The 24,400-nt window shown below is 30.1% G+C and overlaps 3 protein-coding genes across 3 annotated transcripts; 1 reads left to right on the top strand and 2 right to left on the bottom strand.

Moving 5' to 3' along the window:
• Nucleotides 1-1,168: 1,168 nt before the first annotated feature.
• On the bottom strand, nt 1,169-1,606 carry LOC137822211 (bZIP transcription factor 44-like). The gene has a single exon (XM_068627110.1). The coding sequence runs from the start codon at nt 1,604-1,606 to the stop codon at nt 1,169-1,171; it is 438 nt and encodes a 145-aa protein (XP_068483211.1).
• An 11,791-nt stretch (nt 1,607-13,397) lies between these two features.
• LOC137823082 (mitogen-activated protein kinase homolog NTF3) lies at nt 13,398-16,225 on the bottom strand. Its single transcript, XM_068628195.1, has 3 exons — nt 15,796-16,225; nt 14,965-15,390; nt 13,398-14,467 (listed from the first exon to the last, which is right to left on the bottom strand). The coding sequence occupies exons 2-3, from the start codon at nt 15,385-15,387 to the stop codon at nt 13,775-13,777; spliced, it is 1,116 nt and encodes a 371-aa protein (XP_068484296.1). The 5' UTR covers nt 15,388-15,390; nt 15,796-16,225; the 3' UTR covers nt 13,398-13,774.
• A 901-nt stretch (nt 16,226-17,126) lies between these two features.
• Nucleotides 17,127-22,518, top strand: LOC137823081 (AP-4 complex subunit mu-like). The gene is made up of 14 exons (XM_068628194.1): nt 17,127-17,333; nt 17,515-17,609; nt 18,083-18,286; nt 18,834-18,950; nt 19,048-19,176; nt 19,304-19,415; nt 19,758-19,852; nt 19,945-20,049; nt 20,131-20,225; nt 21,239-21,326; nt 21,467-21,527; nt 21,611-21,684; nt 21,985-22,112; nt 22,221-22,518. Exons 1-13 carry the CDS (start codon nt 17,276-17,278, stop codon nt 22,081-22,083), a joined length of 1,332 nt encoding a protein of 443 aa, XP_068484295.1. The 5' UTR covers nt 17,127-17,275; the 3' UTR covers nt 22,084-22,112; nt 22,221-22,518.
• Nucleotides 22,519-24,400: the final 1,882 nt, after the last annotated feature.

Here is a 24,400-nt window from a genome sequence, read left to right on the forward strand (position 1 = left end):
AAAACTCCAAATTCATATTTCAATAATTGTTTTCCACGTGAAAGGTAATATGAACGTAGTGCTCTTTAATTTAACTACCAAAATCTTAAAAGAGAGATTATGTTTAAGGGACAAAGTGTTTGATTGCTACTGCTATGTTTAAGTTTTGTTACCCAAATAAAGTGCTTTTCAGATGCATGGTTTTTTAATGAAACAAACACAAGCTAGTACCCTTCTGCAAATTGTAATAGGTGAAATGAAGTGAAGAAGTGGCAAAAAAAAAAAAGTGAAAAAAAAAAGTTGTTTAATAGGTGAAAAACGAATAGAAATGAATGAAAAGGCAAAATAGTTTGGTGTATTATTAATAATTTGGTTTATTACTTTCAAAAAGTTATTATTATAAGAAGTGGTTTTTTTTTCAAAAACTATCATAATCGAGTAGGAGTGTTTCATCACCTTTGCTCTTATTCTTTTCTGTAATCCTTGTTTCTTGCGCTAATCAACTAAAACAAACAAGGAATATCCTCTATAATTCTCGCTTTTCCCTTCTTTGCAACATTGTCAACCTTTAACAACGTAATCAGGAAGAAACAAGTTACTTTCAAAAAGTTATTTACACCCATAAAATAAACAAATTTATGCTTAATTTAAAGTTTGATGTATCATTTCAAAACTATAAACAGACTTTAAATTTAACTCATTTTTATAAAATTTGATTTACGTTTATTTATATATTATAAAATATTTTTATTTCTAAATGGTTTAATAAAGAATTAAATAATATCAGCCAGTAAACAAATATGGAAACACCTCCACCCAGAAAAAGCACACCTGATAATACTAAATGAGATGAACAGCTTGAAGAATAAATATCTTTGAAGCAAAGACACATAGATGTAAATATAAGTTACAGTGGCACTGTAATCTTTATTTGGAGGACACTGGAGAAGAGTGATTAGTTCTAATGACGATGAGTATGTCACTTTCATTAAGCACTTGCCACAAATTTTGCTTACCCATTTCCCACTTCATATAACCCCACCCCACCCTAAGTACTGTACGTGACAATATGCATAACTCTTTCATTATGAAGCAGCCCCAAGAAAACCAAAACTACATTCGACCAAGCACACACACACTTACTTTTCCTTACTTTCCTTTTTTTTTTTCTTGTCAGATCCATGACAATTCACCACTCAAAAACAGGTTGGTTGAGACATAGCGTGTTGGTAAAATTTTGTGTACTTGTTAGATAACAGTCCCTTTCGTAGAAGGTGGTTGTGTTCATGATGTCGACGATCATGTCGTTCAGCGATTGGAGTCGTTGATCAAGCTCACCCATTTGGGCCCTCAGAACACAGTTCTCTGCCTCGATTTTCAGATAGTGTTGTGTGGTCATGTCTATGGTCGCCAGGATTTCCCTGTTCTCCTTTGTGAACTCTGACACTTGCTTCCTGAGATCTTCCAAGTGGTCACGCTTTCGCATCCGAGATCTTCTCGCAGATTCGCGATTCGATTGCTTTCTCTTGTTCTTTCTCTCGTCCATCGTCAGAACCTGCAAATCTTCTTCAGAACCCGAGCTTTGAATCTTGGTGGAAATAGAAGAGTTTCCACTTGATGATGCCATGGAAATGATGGAACAATATTACAGCAGATGAAAAAACAATATTTCTAAGACGCAGGACCCTGAGATGACACTGATAATTTACACGTGACTTAGATAGCTAATAATAATACTAAGTTATATAATACGTGACATGAAACAGCAGATTAACGAGAAAACATAGAACCAGTAGAGGAACACAACAGAGAAAGATTGAACCAATTGGGTCCTGCGTCTGAAGGAGGAGTTTATCATAAACCTAAACCCGGAACAAAGGGTTTCACTGGGAACTTGAAACATTAACATGCAGGTCTGTTAGGCATGAAGGTTGAAAGGAAGAAGGAAGTTTGTTCTAAGACGAAGAAAAAAAGTGGTTTTGGGTTGAAGATGGAAAGAGAAGAGGAAGAGGTATAATAAAAGAAAAAGATGAAGAAGGGGAAGTAGTATAGGTGAGTAGGGGGCAATTTATAGAAGAAGAGGTTGATTAGGAAATAGATTTCAAAATCAAAGTTTGGAAAAGTAAAGCGAATGAATGAATGGAGGAAAAAGCAAAAAAGCATTGGAATCTCCTCCAAGGTTTGGTGGAAACAGAGACTTAAACTCCCTTTTACTTCATTTTTTTCTAAGCTTGTTATTAAGAATCGTTAAATACAATAAATTTATTTCATTTTAATAAAATACATATACGATTTACTAGTTTGTCTTTAAATTAATGCATTGCAAATTGAAACTACATACATGTATAGTTTATTTGTGAAATTATTGTACCACTTGTATATGCAAATGTTTATTTTCTCATAACCTAAAATATAAGCTGCGTTTATCGTTTAATGATTTTGTGAATATCGATTTAGTTGGTGTTAAAATTGTTTTATATCTTGCTTTTGTACTATACAATTTTTTTTATATTATATTAAATAAATGAGATTTATATTAATTATTTATTTCAATTTGTAGTGTGTGTATTTTAGTCATAATTTGAACTTTATTATAATTTATGATAAGATGTTTAACATGTATCATATATTTGATATTATATCTATCAATGTTTTGTTTCTTGAAAAAAAAATACCAAATTTAACATTATGCTCAAATTATAACATTTTTTGTTGTAAATATGACAATAAGAAGAGTTAGATAGGATATTAGGCTTTATTTGAAGGCATTTTATATTAAGGAACTTTAGTTATTTTTAGTTGGATATAACTATTATGAATAAGTCTTATTTTATATATTTCTAAAATAATTATCAAATAAAAAATGGGTACGTTTGTCAACTTTTGTTTAAAAAATACATTTTGAGAAGAAAAAAAACTTTTAAAATAGTAATTAATTAATTCTCCATTGATTAGCTTAAAATATTTTTTAAAATTTAAATTTTTTCGATAAAAGAAATTAAAACTAAGATTTCGAAAAAATAGTTATCTTGTTGAAAAACAGATAGTTGAAGCTCAGTTAAACTCTTTCTCTCTCGGTAACATTAAATTAAACTATTTTTAAGTTACTATAAAATAAATATATAAATATATTACATAATTTACAATGCGAAAATATTAATGAAAAAGGACATTAATGCATTATTGTGTATATTAAATATTGATTTGACTGAAAATAATAAGAAAATTATTAAATAAAATTTAATTTAAAAATAAATAGTTGTTATGTTAATTAAATTAAAATTATTAAATAAAAATTAATTTAAAAATAAATAAATATTATACTAACTAAATTAGATATTATTTTATTTTTAATAAAATTATTATATCTAAAATAATTTTATTTTTAATAAAATTATTATATCTAAAATAATTTTATTTTTAATAAAATTTCTAAATTCATACTAATTAGTTATAACGATTTTATTTACCAATTAATTTGATTTTAAAATTAATAATTAAAATATTAATAGGTAATTAAAACTGATATGAAGTAGAAGATGAATTTTTAAGAGGTGAATGAATGAGATATGAGATAAATTTATTAACTCTTTGCAAATAAACTAAACCTATTCTCAAAACACATCATGAACCTTCTTAAAAGTCATGAATTTGGTTTAAGCTCAGCAATAAGAGCATATAAAAGAAAGAAAAAAGAAAGGGTTGTGAAGAGAACACTGTGGTTGTGTCTCAAAAGCTAACACAATTTATAGGTGGAGGATCTCTACTTCATAAATTCATAACCTTTAGTAAGTGATATCACTATCGGACCTTTTTCCATTGGACGTGGTGATGGAATTGTTCTTCTAGTAGGTGAAAAATAATTTCAGAAAATTAAATATATTTTTTTTAAAAAGTATAATTTTTGTTGTATCATACTTTTATTTACTTATTCATCTCTTTAATTGTTTTTTTTTCAAGTTAAACAAATTTAGCCCCTCTAATTAAGTGAATGATACTTTAATAAAGAGAAATCATTCAAGTGAATGAGCCATCAATTTTTTTTTTCCTTTAAAATTTGTATTGCTCAAAAGGTTCGTGATCGTTTAAGTAAGAAAAACTTTTCTTATTGAAACAAACAAAAACGAATTGGGTTCATTCAAATAACAAATACATAATAACATACTATTATATATATAATTTTAACGTATAAAACAAACTGTTGGAGATCTCACATCGACTAAAGATAAGGGCATTTCATAGTATATAAGTGGGTGCAAACCTCAACCTTATGAGCTGGTTTTATGGGGTTGAGTTAGGCTTAAAGTCCACTTCGTAACACAAATATTTATAAGTTTTTGCGGTGCAAATTTTGAATACTAATACATAAGTTAACGTGGGAGTAAATATTGATAAAATTATATATATACATTTATTAAAAATTATAACTATACTATTAATGATACGCAGTAAAATTCTGAAGAATTTGTATTTGTGTAAAATTATTTTTGGAATTTACTTGTGATTTTAGAAAAATATATTATAAGATACATGGAATTTATTTAATGTTGTATAAACTAGTTTTAACATCTAAAAAATTGTACACTTTATCTGGAAAATAATTTAATAAATTTTAATTATTAAATGTATTCATATTCGCAACTAAACAATAAAATATGAAATTTGAGTTTTGTAATTAAAAAATGTTATTAAGATAATATAGTTTATTTCAAAAAAATCAATGAAGTTCTGTACAAGGTTGACAGAAATTTCACAATAGTGACATAGTTTAGATATAAAATACTAATCTTAGTTGTTCTTTCTTATCTCTTCCATTCCATTACAGGCAAAGAAGAGTGATGCCAAAACCCAAAAACATTGGGTGCATTATTGAATAAGGAGACCAGTCACTATAATTGGATATACCATATATTCGTTAGGTGTGCATACACTTCAACCATCATAGATTGAATAACCTAATTATTAAACACATTCATAACAAAACTAATATCTACTCTTCAAATACATGAACAATATAGTTATAATATAGTGTGTTTTGTAAGTCATTTTTATTTACTTATTACTTGTTTATTATATACATAGAGAGAAAAGGTTGAATACAAAGTTAAAATGTTTCATTTATCCTATATAACCAATTGAGCTAAACTCCCTTATAACTTATAACCTATAATTAAAATAAATGCGTTTGAGAAAAAGTATTTATACATGTTTTTAATATAATTTTTCCAGATATTATTTAAACTAATATTGGAATTTACAATTCTATAACTTCTTGTTTTATTTTACCTTTAATAGTTTACTTTTTTTTAAAATTGTGTGGTTTAATAATAATAATTAATTTGTAGTTTTTACTACTACATTATATATTAATGAATACATTATTTGTTATATCTATTATTTAACTTGACAAGTGACCACTGTTCATCATTCGGATAAAAAAGTAACGAAAAATTCAATTTGTTTCTATTGAATTGCAATGATTGAAAGGCACTAATTTGAGAGGAGGAATAAAAATCATTCCCCTCTATGAAGCGAAGAAACACAATGAAAAGCAATTAAAACTTAAAAAAGTTTACATAGTATCATTAAAAAGTCAAAATCACCCATAGTTTTATTTGTATCAAATATTTAATAATAATAATAATAAAAATAAATAATAATAATAATTTATAAAAAATATATATATAGTTCTTTATATAATAATAATATTATTATTAATTATAAAAAAATAAATATATAAATTAATTAATTATTTTATTATTATCAAATATTTTTAAAGATAAAGGTAAATTTGTAAACTTACATTTTACCCCTTTTAAAAAAATTAAAAAAATTTACATAACCATTTATCACTCACAAACTTCAATAAACTTTTCTTACAAATCTACTCTAAGATACTCCAATACAAAAAACCTCATTTTCTTTAGACTTTCCTCTCCAATCACTCCAAATTCACTCCTTCAAATATTCTCCCCCAATCCAAACACACCATTAGTTAAATATGTTTTCAATCACGTAAAATTGGTTTTTGTACCTAGTCTAAATTTTAGATATTTTAGGTAGTTGCAGGTAAGAAAACTATTGAAATAAGTCATTGTTAGTCTAAGATGTTAAAATATTTCATATGACATTCATCGTTGATGTTGATGTTATAAAATTATATACAACCCACATTGGATTATGTTAAAAAAATAGTAGTCAGATCCATTCTAATAGTTTTCTTATCATAAATACCAAAAAGGTATAAAGTTTGGACTAGGAACAAAAATCAATTTTATATTATAGTATATGTTTAACTCTTAATTTATCAATTATACTTTTCTTCTATAAATAAGATAAATAATTTTCAAGGATAATTCTAAATATATTCTATCTTTATTTGCAGTTCCATAATACTAAATTCGTGAAATGTGAATAAAAACCTAGATCGTGAATCATATATGTTAACAATGACTTCTATACTCTCTCTCTCTCTTTTCTTTAAAAAAAATTGCTTTAGAACATTTTAGAGCTTGTGTCTCGAGGTGTTTTCCTTTGCCCTTGTTAACAATGACTCCCCGAAAAGTTTCAAACATAAAAGCAACATTCGAATCATATCTTACACATGTTTACTTGCGGAAATTTTATGTAAGAAAAGAATGACAACATAAGAACTTGAATTTTAAAATTAATCAAATTCTTTCTCAATGTTTACTTAATCCTCGTGACTTCAATACAATTTAAATTATGTTAGCAATAGTAATTAACAAACTTAAAATTATTATATTACAAATGTAATTAGGTTTTTTATTATTTGAAAATTAAAATTTAATAATAACTTAATATGATTTATTCAAAGAATATTTAAACAAATTTAAAAAAAAAGAACATTGTGACAAACTATTTGCAATTTTTTTTTTCTGAATCCAATAAAATCTAACAGAACAATGGCGCTACAGTTTTAGACTCCGACTCATTTTATCTTTTGCGGAAATAAAGATAAGAATCAAACTTTTCCCCTCTCCATCTTTTTATAAGAAAAAAAAAGTTATTTTCTTATTATGTATATGAATGTCACATATTGGCTAAAAAACTTATTTTCTTATTTGAGTTATGATATTCTCTTTTAAATTGAGTTGTCCTCTCATACGAGTCCGAATAGTTGCATGAAAAAAAAAAATCTACTTTGATTTAATTGTTTAATGGATGATCATGAGCTCATGATTAATTGAATATTATTATTAAAGAGTTTCATCATATAATTTTGAAATGTGATGACAATGATGAATACTTAACTGCGCAATAATTTTTCGTACAATTTCTATTATGTTTTTTTTTCATAACTTTTAATTTTCCTGCTATGATTTAATTGGATATATATGTTAAATGTGTCAATGCTATATTCCTTCTAAAATAATTAGTTATTAAAAAATAAAGAGTATAATTTTATATATATATATATATATTATTAAAAACTAAAAAATATGATTAGCAAATACAACCTTAAATTTTATTTAGTTACGCTTAATAATTCTATATCATTTCTTAAGATCGAAAGTTAATGGTACTTTATATATATATATATTTTTATTTTAATATATGGAGACGTTTTTTAAGAAAAAAAAATATGACAAAATTATAAAAATGGACAATACTTCAAATGTAGTAGTTGATCATAATTGGGTTGGAATATTTCGTATATTTTCAATCAATTGCATTACATGTGTTTTTTTTTTTTTAAGGATAGTAGGAGTTCCTTTTTGTAATACAGTGTTGATTGATCGATTTGAAGATGGTATGTATTTCCATAAATGTGAAGGTAGAAGCAAATTATTGTTGATAAAGTGTGGAGTGAGTAAGTTAGGGTTTCCCAGAATATTGTAGCTGAGGACTCAATCTGCAATAAAGTGGTCCCTTCAAGATGGGAACCTCACAATAAGAAATGCAATATTTTGAACTCCAAAGTTGATGGGAATCGAGTTCTCTGAGCTACCCATCTTTTCAAACCTTTATTTGTGAATCAATGTCTAAAATGGGATGATTTCAGTGGACATTGTGTATCCTACCTAGTTTTGTCATCAATGTACATTTCTTTACCAAGGGAGATAACAAATACCAAATAAAAAATGAAGATGTTATTATTACTCTCTCTTTTAAAATTATAATTATTTCAGCTTAATATAAGCTCATTAAAATTGTTAATTATTATATTTATGATCTAGAATATCCCTCTTTAATAAGATAACAATATTTAATTTTTATTTAATTAAATTTTCTGTAACTAAAATTTATATTCTCTAAATTCTCTTTCCATTTTTTTAACATTTAGAAAATAATTAGAACTTTGTTATGTAGTCAAATTACATTTGCAAAGAGACAATAAGAAATTAATAAGAAATTGATTAAATGAGAGTTGCTATCGTGCTAAGTAGTTCAATTCCTATTAAGGATTCTATTATTTTCTTCTTTTTTTGGATGGTCCTTTATATTAAATATATTAAGTTAATGGGAATACCTTTAAATTTTAGAGTTTTGTGAATTGTATATGGCATTGGTAATTAATGTGGAGATGCTTACCATATAATTGTTATCTTGCAATATTTTGGGTATAATGGATCATTAAATTCATTGGTGAATTCTCTAAATGTGAGAAAATGTTAGTTTTGAACTTTATATGACTCAAGCGGTACTACTTAAACGATATTCAAATAGTGTGTAATGACTATCTTCATTGATCAAAATCGTCAAGTAACTACTTAAGAGATATAATTTTTAGCTCAAACTCAGTCTCGTATTTTGAGCAAGAAAAAAATGAGACAATTTTCTCCTTTATGGAATATTGAAAGAATTTATGCTCAAGTGACAACTTGGTCACTCAAGTGAGAACCATGACAATTATGCACGGTTTTTAGAACATTAGAGATCATGCTACTATATTTAGACGCTTAAGTAATGACATGATCACTCAAGCATTGGTGAAAATATGTGTTTTATGATTTTAGAACTTATTGGAAGAAACACAATAAGTACGTCATTCAAGATTTTTTGTGAGAACACTTAAGTAATAGACGCTCAAATATGGTATGGACATTCAACGGAGGAAGAGATATAATCAATTATGCTATTTGAAGTTGTTTTGCCCAAGCAATAAAGTTATCCTCAATTAAGGGAAGCAAGACCGCTCAAATGAGTAAAACTAACTCATGTGACACTTAGTTATGGGGATGATAATGTGATACATTGTATTTTGTTAATTATATATGTTGATATATATATATATATATATATATATAATTAATATGTGATATGTATATTGATGAGAATGATGATATTATCATTAATGTGATGTTATATATATTGAGATATGTGTGACATATTTTTTTCATAGGTGTGACCTTTGTGAGTGTGATGCCCCTCAGGGTTATGTTGCGCTTTATGGGTATGTGATGAAAATACCTGAGATAGTATCAAACCCTTAAGGGTCATAATATTAAACATGAAACTCGTTAAGGAAATGATATATTTCATGCTTCACTAATGATTTGATTGTGTAAAATAATATATCAAATGCCTAGAAACTAAATGAGATTATGTATCATACTATTACAAAGTAGGTGTATGAACTACACTGACCTAGGAAAATGAGAATGGATTTCCAACATGTTTTTGATAGGTCAAATGTCAGTCTCTGGTGAAATATGTTTAATATGAGTCTCGGAAGATACTGAGTGATAGATTACACTTTTAATGGGGATTTGGTTGAAGATTCCTACATATCTATTAATGGAAGACCCTTGGTTAAGGGACCAACAACTAGAGTCATGACTAGGAGAATACAAAAAGACAGTGATTCAGCTGACCTCAGTAGGCCCAAGCTTTTGTCATCATGGGCTAGGCTTCAGTCTATACATTTTGTATAAAGTATAGAGTATGTTTTTTCTAGGCCAAGTAGAGTGGGATTTTGGGCTTGTAATTGAGCCATGGATAGATTAGGGGTTTGAACCTAATTAAGATTTCATTTGGGTGTCCAAAGACGCAAGAAAAATCCTAAGTCAATCTTAGCATAGTTGAGGTGCACCATTAGGGTTTTGAAGGTATGCTTTCCTTGCTTCATTCATGTTGAAAGCATGAGTTGTCATGTGTGAAGTGTGACTCTACACCATTTTTTTTGAATTTGAATTTTCTCACTTTTCCTTCTCTCCTTTGGCCAAATTTAAGGCTATAAATATGAGTGCTTACCTCTTGTAAAATTCAATTATGAATGAGTAAAGAAATGTTGTCAAACTTTGGTTATTACTTGTTTATGAGTCTTATCTAGGTTAGTTTCCTTAGTATACCTAGATATAGACTTCTTTCTAAGTAAGTTGGTCTCATCTCTCATATAAAATCTCTCGTGATTCACTTCACTCTAGCTAATTTTTTATTTTTTTTAGTTATGCACACATGTTCTCCCTTCATCAAAGAAGAAAACACAATGAAGACTTCACTTATAATTTGTGTTTTGTGATTGATTCACAATGTTATGAAATTAATAAAACACATACATACGTATATCACTCGCTAATAACAACTTATAATTTTTTATTTTATAATGCACTTTTATTTATTTTTCCCAATTTATCTCACATAAAGTAGTTAAATTATTGAAGTAATTTAGGATGGAAGGAATAATATATTATCTCATGTTAATCAAATATATATTTTTGACTTATTCTTTTAATACCATATTCATCCCTTGTCCATTACTCGGCATGGAAACAATAATGATTGTGTTTTTGTTGGACCAAGTTAATAGAGATAGGAGCCCAACATGATATTACCCAAGAGCCATCTCAATTATGCAAGTCTGCATTTGTTAGCACAATAGGATGGGTAAGAGATTTTTTTTTCAAATAAAAATTTAAAAATCTGCAACTATTTTTAATGTTTATTATTGGAGAAATTTAAGTCTTAATAAATCACACCAGTCCACATACCCAACAATAAAATAACATGTGAAATTTAGATTAAAATTTTAGATTTGATTTGTAAAGAAAAGAGGATTGTTCCAAATTAATCACACATTTAAATGAGCTTAACTAAAAAGTTGAATTAAATATGTTAAAAAACCAAACTTGACTTATTTAACTATTTATAAAAAAAATATTTATGATTTTTTTGTCTACTACATTTTTTTAAGTTTTAAATATCAATCTGCCATTTATCTGGTTATAGTCAACTTTATCGGTCCAGTATTTAATAAGTTATTAAATTACTTTAAGTTATCTGGTGATAACTAACTTTATCCGTCTAGTCTTTAATATTATATGTTGATAATTAGTAAATGTTAAATTTTAAAAAAACCAAAGTTAATATGAAAGTTATGTTTATTTATCTAACAAAAGATTTGTATATTTAATAAAAAATGATTAATTAAAATTTAGTGATTTAAATTGAATTGTTTATAAATAGCTCAACTGATTTTTTTTTTAAATAATATAAAATATTCAATCAAGTATTCTATGCATCACTTCCTAGACCAATCTATGGACTGTGATATACAAACATTAGAAAAAAAACTTTATAATTAAAATAATATTATAAAATTAATCTAAAGATTTTAAAAATAAAGATTGTTGGAGGATGTCATATATAATTTTATTGTATATATATGAGTGCAAACCTCAACCTTATGAGCTAGTTTTATGGAGTTGAGTTAGACTCCACTTCTTAATATTTTATAAATAAACATTATTAAACCACAAATTTTATCCTTAAACAAACAAGTTGCATGATGAAGCAACTTTTTTAATCTAGGAATGAGTTCACAAAAATATATTAATTAAATACTTTTCATTTATTGATTTTTTAAATATACGTTGAAAATGTTGAATTCTATTTAAATAAATTATTTACTAATTTTATAAAACCGTATTACTAAATTTTAATTTGGAAGTTTTAAAATATGTTTTATAATTAATAATCAATAATCATATATAATAAAATATTTGTATATCATCTTTCAAACTAAGTTATATTAATTATTTTTATGTTAAAAGTTGTACATGTATGTATTTTATTTTTGTAATCTATTTCTAATATCATTAAGATAAGTATGTTCATTATATTAGTCTAGCATAAGATTATCATCTGTATAAATATATTTTTCATTAACGCAATTAGTTTCAAATAAATTCAATTTTTACCAAACAACTTTTAACCTAGAGCTTTAGAAATCAATTAAAAAATACCAACAATTTCTATGATTTTTAAAGTTATTATATTGAAATTTAATTTTAAAATAATTCATAAGAAAAAATAAGAAAAATTGGCCAAATATAACTTGATATATCTGTTTTGTTTGTTATTTTGAAATACTTTTCTTTAAATCTTAATTTGTTCGGTTAAAATAAAATTTGTTCTAAATATATTGTGTCCAAGTGAATGATCAGACTCAAACAGTCAAACTAATTCAAATACGATTGGATAAATGTGATTTGAATTAAAAAATTTATGAAATGTAAATGAAAACTGTTTAATGACTTGAACCCATTTTCTTTTTACTTTGACTCAATTTACACCTTTAAAATAAATTAACATCCAATTACAGAATATAAGACTTGAATGAATTTTAGTGTAATGCCTATACAAATTTAGGCCTTCTAAATTATCGTGAATGACTTCTAACTAAGGAATCATGCATATATAATGTGTTAAATCTAAGATTGAATTATTTGAACAATGTCTGAGTTTGATATTTGATGAAAACAATTTTTTTACTAGATTGATTTTACCTTTCCATTAAAACAAATTATGATGAGATGAAGTCTTAAAATACTATATGTTCATGAAAAAAAATTATTTAACGGAAATTTTGTAAGGTTCTTATCTTAGGGAATAGAAAACTTAATTTGAAACAGGTCAATCTCAAAACAATAGAAGAAAAAAATGAAGAAACTAGACCCAAAAATAGAACAGAAAAGTAGTGATCAACTGCAATGGTAAAGGCGTAAGTTATTATTTTCACAATACCTATTATTATAAAGTTAGAGCTTGTAAAAATTATTACTTACTATCTCTCCTGATTATATTTTGAAGTGATGCGTGCTTTTATGAAAATTATTACTTAATTTTAATACAAATTATAACACGAAAATTGACATTTCAAGAGAGGATATATTCAATTAGCTCAAGGGGAAAACATATTTTCATCACAAATGTAAGGAAGTGCAATTCCTGATACCATCGAGCACTATTTACTTTTGGCTAAGGTAATTTTTTTTACCAAGTTAATATTCAAAGGCTGTGGGAAAAGCTTGACAGGTAAAAGGAAATTAAATAAAAAAGGTTACAAGTTCATCAGATGTTTTGATAACTGTGGTTGAGATCTATCACATGCATACACAGGCGATTCAAAAATTATATGATCCGTTTACAGGAAAAAAAAATTGTACTTCAACTTCAAAGTTTCAAACAGTAACATATTATTGATAAACATTAGACTTACTATACAAAATGGTTTATGCATGACACTAGAACATGTTTATGTACAATAAACGAGGCAACTACAATACAGAGTTCAGTAGAAAATAAATCTCTGAACATGGCGGTTAAAGACTATATAATGTATCATCAGCAGCAACACTATTTTAATATGATAATTTTTTTGCTGTTTCTCTCTATTTTCAATAAATAGAAAACAGACAGGCATATAATGAGCTAACCGATGACAAACCCCTCCTAATTATTCGAAGCAAGTTATGATATTAGAACTACCATGGCACCAACAAAAGGGAACATAATAAACATTGAAAGGAAGAAGAAAGTATGATTATGATTAGCACAGCCCTGAACTCGCCATGGCAGATTCAGGATGGTAATGAAGCATTTCTTTCCACATCATCTCCCTTATCATCTCTTCCCCTAGATCCTCATCAATGTCAAGATCAATTGGAATGACAGCTGGGGGGTCACAGTTAGGATCGTATAGAGGGGCCATGTAAGGGTGTTGAAGCGCTTCACTGACACTGATCCTCTTTGTTGGATCGAAAACAAGCATCTTTGCCAGAAGATCAATTGCCAATGGATGTGCATTAGGATAAAGTCGCGAAAAGGGAGTTCCAGGAGAACTAGGAAGTGATTTGATATACTTTTTTGCCTTTGGATTATCAATGAACTCAATATCTTCCTCCCTTTGACTACCAAGGATATTGATAATCAATTTCAGCTGGTTGAGACACTCTGAACCAGGGAAAATCGGTTTTCGGCCAAGAAGCTCAGCAAAGATGCATCCAACTGACCAAACATCAATGGATGTCCCGTAGTTGTCACAGCAGAGTAGGAGTTCTGGTGCCCTATACCACCGAGTCACAACATACTCGGTCATGAACTGGTTCTTGCTGCAGTTAATTCTTGCCAACCCGAAATCACATATTTTTAGGTCACAATTTGCGTTGATTAGAAGATTCCCAGGTTTCAAGTCACGATGAAGGATGTTAGCAGAATGAAGATATTTCAATCCACGAAGCAACTGCAGATGAGAACTTTCAATTAGTGAATTCAACCACCAGCTAAGCAGCACAAATGATCACAATCTATTACATCAAAAAGCCCTATAATTGTGCTACGACATGATTGATGTCACTGTCAGTTATTCAGGAATGACTACAGGTTTAGAAAATCAAGTGTTTTAAGGACTACAGCTTTAGAAAATCAAGGGGGAATTTAACAGGCAGAGCGGTAAAATGCAACAAAATCAAGAGAAACAATTGTTTCAAAATTATGAGAGCACACAAGTTTGTAATTATGCAAGGCCTTGTACTAAAATCCCTGTAAAAGATTGTCACAGACTTAAAAACACGTTTACCATGTGTGTTTTGTTCTCAGTGTCAACTTTACAATACTAAACATTCATAAACAGTTGGTAATAGAGCATTGAACACCATGTGCTTTACCATATCAAAATTGACAAATATGAAACCAAAATAATATTATTCAATTAGCCCAATATTGGGCAAAGATTTATACCTGAAAGAGGAAATACTGGCAGTGATCATTAGACAGTGCTTGAGAAGACTTAATAATCTGGTGCAAATCTGTGTCCATGAGTTCATAAACCAGATAGACATCCTTGAAACTATTCCTGTGAACAGGCATCATGATGTCCTTCAAAGCAATCACATTCTCATGGTGAAGGTGGCGAAGAAGCTTAAGTTCGCGCAAAGTCCTCAGCGCATCAATCCGGTTCTCAAAGGCATTCTGTATTTTTTTTATGGCAACCTTCTCATTGCTCTCTTTATTCACAGAAGAACACACAATTCCGTAAGCACCGCGACCAATAGGTTTGATTGGCACGTATTTTGAGTCAATCTCAAAAAGGGTTTGCCACATGGAGAAATAATGCTTCCCTTCAATCCTGATTCCATTTGGAGGATCAACAGGAGTAGCCATTTCCTACAAATCAAACCGGTAGTTTCAACCAATCATCAAAATTCAGAAAATTTCAGTGTTCACTATTGAGTGGTAAGTGTACAGAATCACAGACATACAGTGGTGTAAGGTGTTGCTGGTGTATCATTACAATAATTTTCCCCAAACACAATTAATTAAGAGACACTTGAAAGCTTTCTGACTAACCTACCAAACTAAGAACCTAGATCCGTATCAAATTTTTATTTAATTAATCTGAAGTTCAGAACATGCAGAGATCTGCACCCGAATAGAACGTCATGTTGAGAATTTCAGGTTTAAACACAGAAACACACTCGATAGTAATTATTAATTAACAAAAAAGAGAAAGAGAAAAAAAAAACACAAGTTTATTTACGAATGTAGAAAAAACGTAAGAGAAAAGGTTACCTTTTATTTGAAAAGAAAACTTTATTATCACAGTGACGGTGGCAAAGAATCGGGTCTCATAGGCCCAAAATTTATTGAGAGAAGGGTGAATCGGAAAAAGAGAATTTAAACAAGTTGGAATGCAAAGTGTGTTGGGGGCTGCATAGGTTTTATCAGCGATCGAGATTCCTAAGGTTGTCGCCTCAGATGTTTGGAGTTTCTGAAGGGAACTGCATATCTCTTTCTCTCTCTCGCTAACGAAAGTCACACACCCGCGTTTTGCTCCAGTACTCGCACCTAGCACTACCTTCTCATATTTCCCTTCTCTTCCTTTCTTGCATCATCTTTTTGCGTGATACTCGTTTTTGGCTACACCATTTCTTGTGTACAAAATAAATTGATAAATATTGTATTTAGTTTGTTTTCTTCTGCCACTTGATTTTTATGGTTTGAAAATCCTATTTATAACTTAATCGCATTAAATAAAGCTATTAATTAAAGTGTAGCTATTTGATTGGTCCACTACATCATCATTAAAGATTTACCTGGTTATTACCGGAAGCGTAGCGTGGATACAACGTTAGCGTGACACCGTTAATCTTTAAAATGCCTTCCAAAGTGTTTTTACATAATTTTGCACGTTTTTCATATGATCTTGATAAAAAAAAACTCATAACTAGTATTTGTAAATCTGGTTTTTCGCTGTACTGTATTTGTTTTCAAATAAAATGTATGTTGTTTTCTTTCCTCTATCAAAACTATCACGGCTTTCTAAAAAATAATCAATCATATATCAATTTATTTTAGAAAAACATTTAAAGTACAAATTAAGATAATGATGCCTCAACGCAGCAAATTTCACAATCAAACTTAAAGCGAAATGAAAATATTGATAGACAATGAGATTAAACCAAGAATATTGAAAAACGAATTAAAACCAACCTCAAAATCCAAAGAAGAATTCGTGCAACAATGGATGGCTTGAAGAGTGTTTAACCTTTTGTGGAGATCTCACACACAAATATAATACAAGAACACAACATGGAAGGTGTGTTTATAGCTTCTCACAGTCAACAAATCTAATCAAATATAAGGAAATCTACTATTCAAATTTTGAAATTAAAGATAGAACCTTTATCTAACAACCTGTAATAAAATAAGATATAACAACTTTATTTTTATAATGGATAAAATAAATCTAAATATTCAAATCTCAACTAGAATACCCTTATTAAAGATTTTAATCTTTCATAAACACAAGTGTGAAGTTACATTAAATGTATAATTAATAATAATAATAATATATTTATTGAATAGAAAAAAGAAGTGATAATAATAAAACGACACGAGTCAAATGATGCTGCCAACTTCTGGGCCTGGCTCGTGCGTGGCAAAACGGCATGTCGTTAGTTCAGAAGCGTGGACAAAGTAAAGAAGGAGGACATGAGTTGAGTTGAAGACAGAGAAAGCTGAATTAGAAGAACAAGAAGAAGAGGCAAAGATGATATTGCAGTTCTTCGTGCTTTCCCAGAGAGGCGACAACATCGTCTACCGCGACTGTGAGTGCTTTATTTTCTCCTCATCCCTTGTATTTCCATGATCATCTATTTTCATTAAAAGAATTTCCAATTCAATTTTTTTTTTCTGACGGGGAGTGATTGCCAATATAGTTTCACCCACACTGCACCTTGTCGCTAGGGTTTCATCTTTTTTTTTATTATTATTATTAAATGAATGCAGATCGTGGTGAAGCTCAAAAAGGAAGCGCCGAGACATTTTTCCGAAAAGTCAAGTTCTGGAAAGAGGATATCGAGGGAGATGCTCCACCTGTTTTTGTAGGTATTTCATTCATTATGTCATTTATCATCTTTTTCTTTCCACATTTCTCGAGAATTAATTCCAAAATTTCCACATATATGTTTCTGGGAATGCATGTTCCCGCAGGGTATCATTTATTGATTATTGATAAATGGTAAAAAAAAATCAGGAAAATTTGCACTTTGCTCGTTTTAGTTTTTAAAGGATATTCATTATTCCCTGTTTAGATTTTAAAAATCTCTTATGGGTGTTGTCACTTTAGTAAATACATAAGGGAGATGGGAAATGAGTGTCTTTCTTTAAAGAAAAGGTTTGAGAGTGTGTTAAAAAGACTATGACCAAGAACTTACTTGTTTTCTTTAAAACTAAAGAGGTCAACGTAAAGATCATCTAAAAAGACCTAAATGTGAGTGTAATTTCTCCTAGTTTTCTTACTTTTCCTTGTTTTTTAGCTGATCGTGTTGTTTTATGTGCCTTTCTCTTTTCTTAGAATATAGATGGTGTGAACTACTTCCACGTGAAGGTTGCTGGATTGCTATTTGTTGCTACAACTAGAGTCAATGTCTCCCCTTCTCTTGTTTTGGAACTTTTACAAAGAATTGCACGGGTCATCAAAGATTACCTTGGTGTTCTTAACGAAGACTCCTTTCGAAAGAACTTTGTGCTCGTTTATGAATTGCTAGATGAAGTGATTGTAAGTATTTATTTGCTATTCTTGCTTCAACTGATGGTTTGCTTGGGGAAAATACCATATGCATGTTGGATGCGTAAGCATGTTTGTCCAAACTTCATAGGTAAAACGTAGGTCCAAGCACCATTGATTGCTTCTGGTCATTTACACTTTAGTGATTATTTCTATCAGTTTTTAGTAGACTGCTGTGTACAACTATTCACATCCCAAGTCTCCCATGAACAAGTTTCCAATTTTCAATTCTCGATGTACTGAAGTTGACAGGTTGATCAGACAAGAAAGCACACTTATGTAAAATTACCTTTTAATCTATTTTTAAGTGTCACATTTTGGGAGGCAGGGGAATTATCTAATTTGTACAGATGCTTGGTAGTTTTAATCTAACCATGATGTATGGATTTGTTTTTATAGAGAAAACTGAAACTTAATTGTTTACTAGGTTAACATTTCTACTGCTTCTCCAAACCATTTTAAAGGTTGATAATTTTGCGTGGTTTTAACTGCTGCATTTTCTGTTTGATATGTTTATACTAAAGTTTATTCGTGCCAGGATTTTGGTTATGTGCAAACAACATCCACTGAGGTTTTGAAGTCTTATATTTTTAATGAGCCAATAATGATTGATTCTGCACGGATGCCTCCCCTTGGTCCTGCTTCCATTTTCATGGTATGCATCTAACTAATTGGAAATTCAGTCATTTTCTGCTGGCATATTATTGGTTTTCATGTATGGTTTTGTTGACTTGTTACTCCTATATTTTCAGCAAGGGACTAAACGAATGCCAGGTACAGCTATTACAAAGTCTGTGGTTGCTAATGAACCTGGTGGTAGGAAGAGGGAGGAGATCTTTGTTGATGTAATTGAGAAAATAAGTGTTACATTCAATTCTAGTGTGAGTATGTTGGTCATCCTTTTAATGGTTTTTCCATGCTGTCTGTTGTGATTTCTTCCTTCCCTTTTCCATTTATTGACTGCTACAAAATTTTGAGGTGTTTTGATGAGTTTGTTGTTGGAAGCAGGGATTTATACTTACTAGTGAGATAGATGGAACTATTCAAATGAAGAGTTATCTTTCTGGTAACCCAGAGATTCGACTTGCTCTAAATGAGGACCTGAGTATAGGAACAAGTGGTAGGTCAATCAACATTATATTTTGTTCCCTTTGAAAGTTAAAACAATGGGGACAATGTGTACGGTTTCTTTATCATGTTATTTTCTTGGTAACATGCATGGCTTATTTCTTCATTGTATTCCCTGTACTAATATTTAAATTATTTTTATGTTGAAAATAATTATATATATAGTGTTAGTAGGGGGATTTTTTTGTTGGGTTTATATATTTGTTGGTCGAATCATTGATGGATGGATAATTTTCTTGAAGAGAATTTTGTTGACTAGTTGATTTTTCATATCCTATACGCTTTTGCTATGTCTTTTCATTCATTCTTCATCTTGATCTATCATCTTTAACAGATTATAGAGGTTCAGGTGCTGTGATTTTAGATGATTGTAACTTCCATGAGTCTGTACACCTTGATAGTTTTGATGTGGATAGAACTTTGTCATTGGTAAGTGCATAGCACACTAACTTATATATATAGATAATGCCATGGTGTGCTTTTGAGTCCCTTGACTAATTACTGTTCCATTTGTTTGGTAGGTACCACCAGAGGGTGAGTTTCCAGTCATGAATTATCGTATGACTCAACCATATAAACCACCATTTCGTATTACTGCATTGATTGAAGAAACAGGATCCCTGAAGGTGGTTTAGATCTTGCCTCCCTCTAACTTTCCTAGTCTTCACGTTGTTTAGCATGTACTGATAGTCTGCATATTTTTATAGGCTGAAGTGACAATTAAAGTGCGAGCTGAGTTCAACTCAAGTACCAATGCTAGTACTGTTCTTGTACAGATGCCTCTCCCATCATTTACAGCTCGGTATTTACATTTTCTTCACTATTATTGTGCATTTAATTTTAGTCATAGTTGACAGTGATGATTTAGTCTCTACTCCCTCTTCTCCATAATGAGCTAGTTAGCTGACTAACAGGCTGATTGGGATGTTTGATAGATTGTCAAGATTTAAATCACCAGATGGTATATATTAGGTTTGTCAAATGAGATAACCTTCAACCCACCTAAATAAATAAAACACAAATAGAAAGAAAAGTTCATCATGCTTTTAAAATCAAAACATTTAGCAAATAACATTTATGTTAGCAGAATATGTGCAACCTTAATCTTTGAATACGCAGCAGAATCTGTTTCATTTTGCTATCTGCACTACAACAAGCCCAGAAGATACACATTAGTAATTCACCACAAAGCTAGAAAATCAGTAGCCGATTACAGGTTTCCTTTCTTGTAATATTTTGTTGCTACCAGTAGAATGGATGGACATAGAAAACTGCAGGAGATTTTGAAATAGAAAATATGTGAACATCAAATATGGCAAATGATATCAATACTAACAGCAGCCAATTTCATCACATTCAGTTATAATAGCAAACCGTTCCTTTTTCAGTGCTAGTATTCTCACATGTAAGCAATAAAGAGCAGAGCTTAATGCCCAATATTGGGTGTCTAATCAAAATCAGAACTCAAAGCACTCAACGTACAAAATGAAAAAAAAGAAAACAAGAGTTGTTACTAGGGTGCTACATCACTGGTAGTCACAGACTCGGGTGAGTGGCTGGTGGATAAGAAAAAGAAAATGAGATAAGTAGGGAAACCATTAATGTACATGCTGGAGGCTGATTTATTCTTCTAGATGCAACTGGGATGGTTGGAATCTGATCTACTGAATATGCTACCTTTTGTTTGTACGCTGTGTGTGTGTTGTAATTTATTGCACATACATGCCAAAATGGCCCATTCATTAACATGGTTTAAGTACTATCCCGATTACTTAACCTTACATCCTTTTGGTAAACTTATTTTCAAATTCTCAGTGTTAATTTTGAGTTAGAACCTGGAGCAGTTGGACACACCACTGATTTTAAGGAAACAAATAAAAGACTGGAATGGGGCCTGAAAAAGGTAATATAGATTGTTTGTTTTCCACTGATAATCAGTATATCTTTAAATACTTATCTATGAATGTCCGTAAAGGTTCCTTCAGTTGATTTATTGGGAGCTAATTAGTGGAGGAAAATAATGTTTGGTCCATCCTCTTACAGGTGGTTGGTGGATCTGAACATACTTTACGAGCAAAGCTGGCGTTTTCACAGGAGTTACATGGTACATTGCTTGTTGATTTTAGCTCATTGTTTCTAAAGGCATTGTTCTCCGTAATGAATTTAAGTCTTTTGTACTGATCACAGGAAATGTCATGAAAGAAGCAGGGCCGGTTAGCATGACTTTCACCATACCTATGCACAATGCTTCAGGGCTTCAGGTAAACTGCTAGGGATTTTCTTGAAGCTATGTTTTTTCTGTTACATTTATTTAACAAAGCTAGAAAATGTGTATTGGACTTTTATAGTGCCTTAATTTTACTGCTAATCTATAAATTAATCTTACTATGTCTTTGTTGGTTTTCAAAGCTCGTATTACTGGATGCTAAATCGGATAGTGTTATCATCCCTAATGATTTTAGACGTAGATTCAACTCTTCTCTATTATTGCAATTTGATTTTTTGTATCTAGTTGATATGAACTCCTTTAAATAGATCCAAAATGCCATTTTCCGGTGCAGGTAAAGTATTTGCAAATAGCCAAGAAATCAAAAGCGCAGAATCCTTATCGCTGGGTTAGATATGTAACAGAAGCAAACTCATACGTTGCCCGGTTGTAATTAGAATCTCTGCAAATCCAAAGTCTGAGGTTACTTGCTTTGCAACTCATTGATGTTCATGTATGCTGAATTATTCCAGAAAACTACGAGTAACATTTATAGCTAGTTAACGTCGTTGTTTAATTTGCAATTTGCAGTTAAATTTGGGGGAATGGCAGCATAAGACTCTGCTTGTACAAGTGGAAGATGATTTACACGAGCTAATGAATGACTAAGATGGAACTTGAGTTGGTTACTAGATAAATAAAAATGTTCAAGACAAATTACTGGGCAGGCTGTGATGGTAAAACTGTATAACGTTGAGGACAGACTTGTAAAACTCAAACTTATTTAAGGCTTTATGTAATCTCATTAGTGTTATGATGTGGTGAGCCTCGTAAGTCATTGGCTGGACTAGAAATATTCGTTGGAATGTATATGCGCCATTGAACCTGAGCTGGTTTTGACGAGAATGCGATTCCCTTGGCCCGGTCGTTTGTCTCCGAGCTTTAAGAAACAGAGTCAAAAAGGAAAAAAGTGAGATGAAGCCGGAAAGTCGTAGGCAGCGTTTAAGGTACACAAAGAGTAAGTGCAGTCCCAATATACTTTTTTGTTGGCTCGATGTTCCTTTCTCCTAAAGTAAAGCATGTTGAGAAACGTTTTTAAATAATTAATAAAATAAGTAAGTCGAACCACTTTTGCACGACTTCAGTGTAACGTGTAATTATACTAGAGTCGTGCTAGTTTCACATCTCAGTAGTTAACCTATTATATTACCCTATTTTGGTAAAAAAAGACTCGAAAAACAGACCAATAGAACATAAGTCTGGGCACACGATTGAGTTTCAAATGCCTTCGAATAATAGGAGATCAAATGAAGCTCTTACTGCTGGACAAGGCACATGTTAACCTTATATATAGGTAAGAATCTAAATAAAAAATTATGTTCTTTCAGAGGATAGAGCATACACATATAGCCCCTTGGTGAAATTGTCCATAAAAAATAAGAGAGAGCAACATCAATGTTCAACAATATTAGAGGAAAAAAGGACAGAAGTGAAGAGGGCAAACTTAATTTCTTGGTGCCGGCAAGAACTTGTCAGATGAAAGAACAACTAACATAAAAGTAACCAAAAGGAGAGACTTGAGAGGACTAATTTAAATACAACAAAAATATTACAGATTACAACAACTAATCGATATCTTGTTCTTGCAACTTTGGTAAACAAGGTGCGAAGGTTTCATTGTGTAAGCCACGAATGATTATTCAGGTTGGGCACAGAGGAGCAGAGCCAACCTAGATCTTATAAAACGGTGTTCCATGTTTTTCTGTCGCCAATAATGTGTCGCATAGACATGTTTGATTGAGGTAGAAGCTACGAAAGATTGGACTACTAACAGTTGTTCTTGGAACATTGTTTGGTTCATGCAAAGCTTTTTGCCGTTAATTTGTAGTGCTTTTCTTTGTTTAGTTTGAATTAACGTATTGCTGAAATGGCATCTAAACGTGACAAACAGGTGGAGTTAATAGTCTCTACTTAAAATGTGAAGGTGATTGATTTAAATCAAGCAGAAACGTATTCTTGTTAGGTAATGCATCATTGTTAGCAGTTATGTTACATCATGCACGATCATTTGATATGATATGATATTCTGTGAGTCCATTCGACATTTAGATCAACTTAGTAAAAAACTCATTTAACATTATATCTAGTTAGATTTAGTCCGAACGCAAACTATTTTGATTAATGTATTCAACTAAACATGTACATAGTGTGTTTGGTTTCAAACGCAATTTTTTTTGTTTTTCAAAAGGGTTCCTAATCATGTTACCAGTCTTATATATACCTTAATCAGCATTCAGAAGTATGAATCTCTTCTCTTCTTCTTTTTCCCGCTTAATTTGGTCTTGATGAGACTTTAAAAGCATCTCTGGGACTATAATAAAGCAAGTGAGAAGAGTAGGTGCATCTTGTGATTGATATTTTTGTATGGAATTCTTAGACTCTCTACACACACTTTCAAACATGCCACAGAACAGCTAAATTTTTTAAAAGACAATATAGTTTTTTTATAAAAAAGTTTAGCATTTATATAACATTACATGGTGCAATAATTTTAGTATTCTCAAGATTAAAATTGCAATTATTATATATAAAGTTATATTCCACAGAAGAAAAAAATGAAGATATAAAAATACAATGTCTTTTCGTTAATATACAAAGACATTAACGAGTGCGTTACACCTCACTTTGACTTCCATAATAGAACCTAGCCGCAACATATTCAATTCAATTAATACGTTTATATATAGTATATTAACCCTCCGAAGTCCAAT

Source organism: Phaseolus vulgaris, chromosome 9 (assembly GCF_000499845.2).
Source record: "Phaseolus vulgaris cultivar G19833 chromosome 9, P. vulgaris v2.0, whole genome shotgun sequence".
NCBI lineage: Eukaryota > Viridiplantae > Streptophyta > Magnoliopsida > Fabales > Fabaceae > Phaseolus > Phaseolus vulgaris.

Bases quoted from the DNA above. Each gene is read 5' to 3' on its own strand.
- LOC137822211 (XM_068627110.1), bottom strand. From the start codon at position 1,606: ATGGCATCATCAAGTGGAAACTCTTCTATTTCCACCAAGATTCAAAGC.
- LOC137823082 (XM_068628195.1), bottom strand. From the start codon at position 15,387: ATGGCTACTCCTGTTGATCCTCCAAATGGAATCAGGATTGAAGGGAAG. The intron at 14,468-14,964 runs GTATAAATCTTT...TCTCATCTGCAG, and splicing joins GCCAGTATTTCCTCTTTCAG to TTGCTTCGTGGATTGAAATA.
- LOC137823081 (XM_068628194.1), top strand. From the start codon at position 17,276: ATGATATTGCAGTTCTTCGTGCTTTCCCAGAGAGGCGACAACATCGTC. The intron at 19,853-19,944 runs GTAAGTGCATAG...TTTGTTTGGTAG, and splicing joins TGGATAGAACTTTGTCATTG to GTACCACCAGAGGGTGAGTT. The intron at 20,226-21,238 runs GTATTTACATTT...TCAAATTCTCAG, and splicing joins CTCCCATCATTTACAGCTCG to TGTTAATTTTGAGTTAGAAC.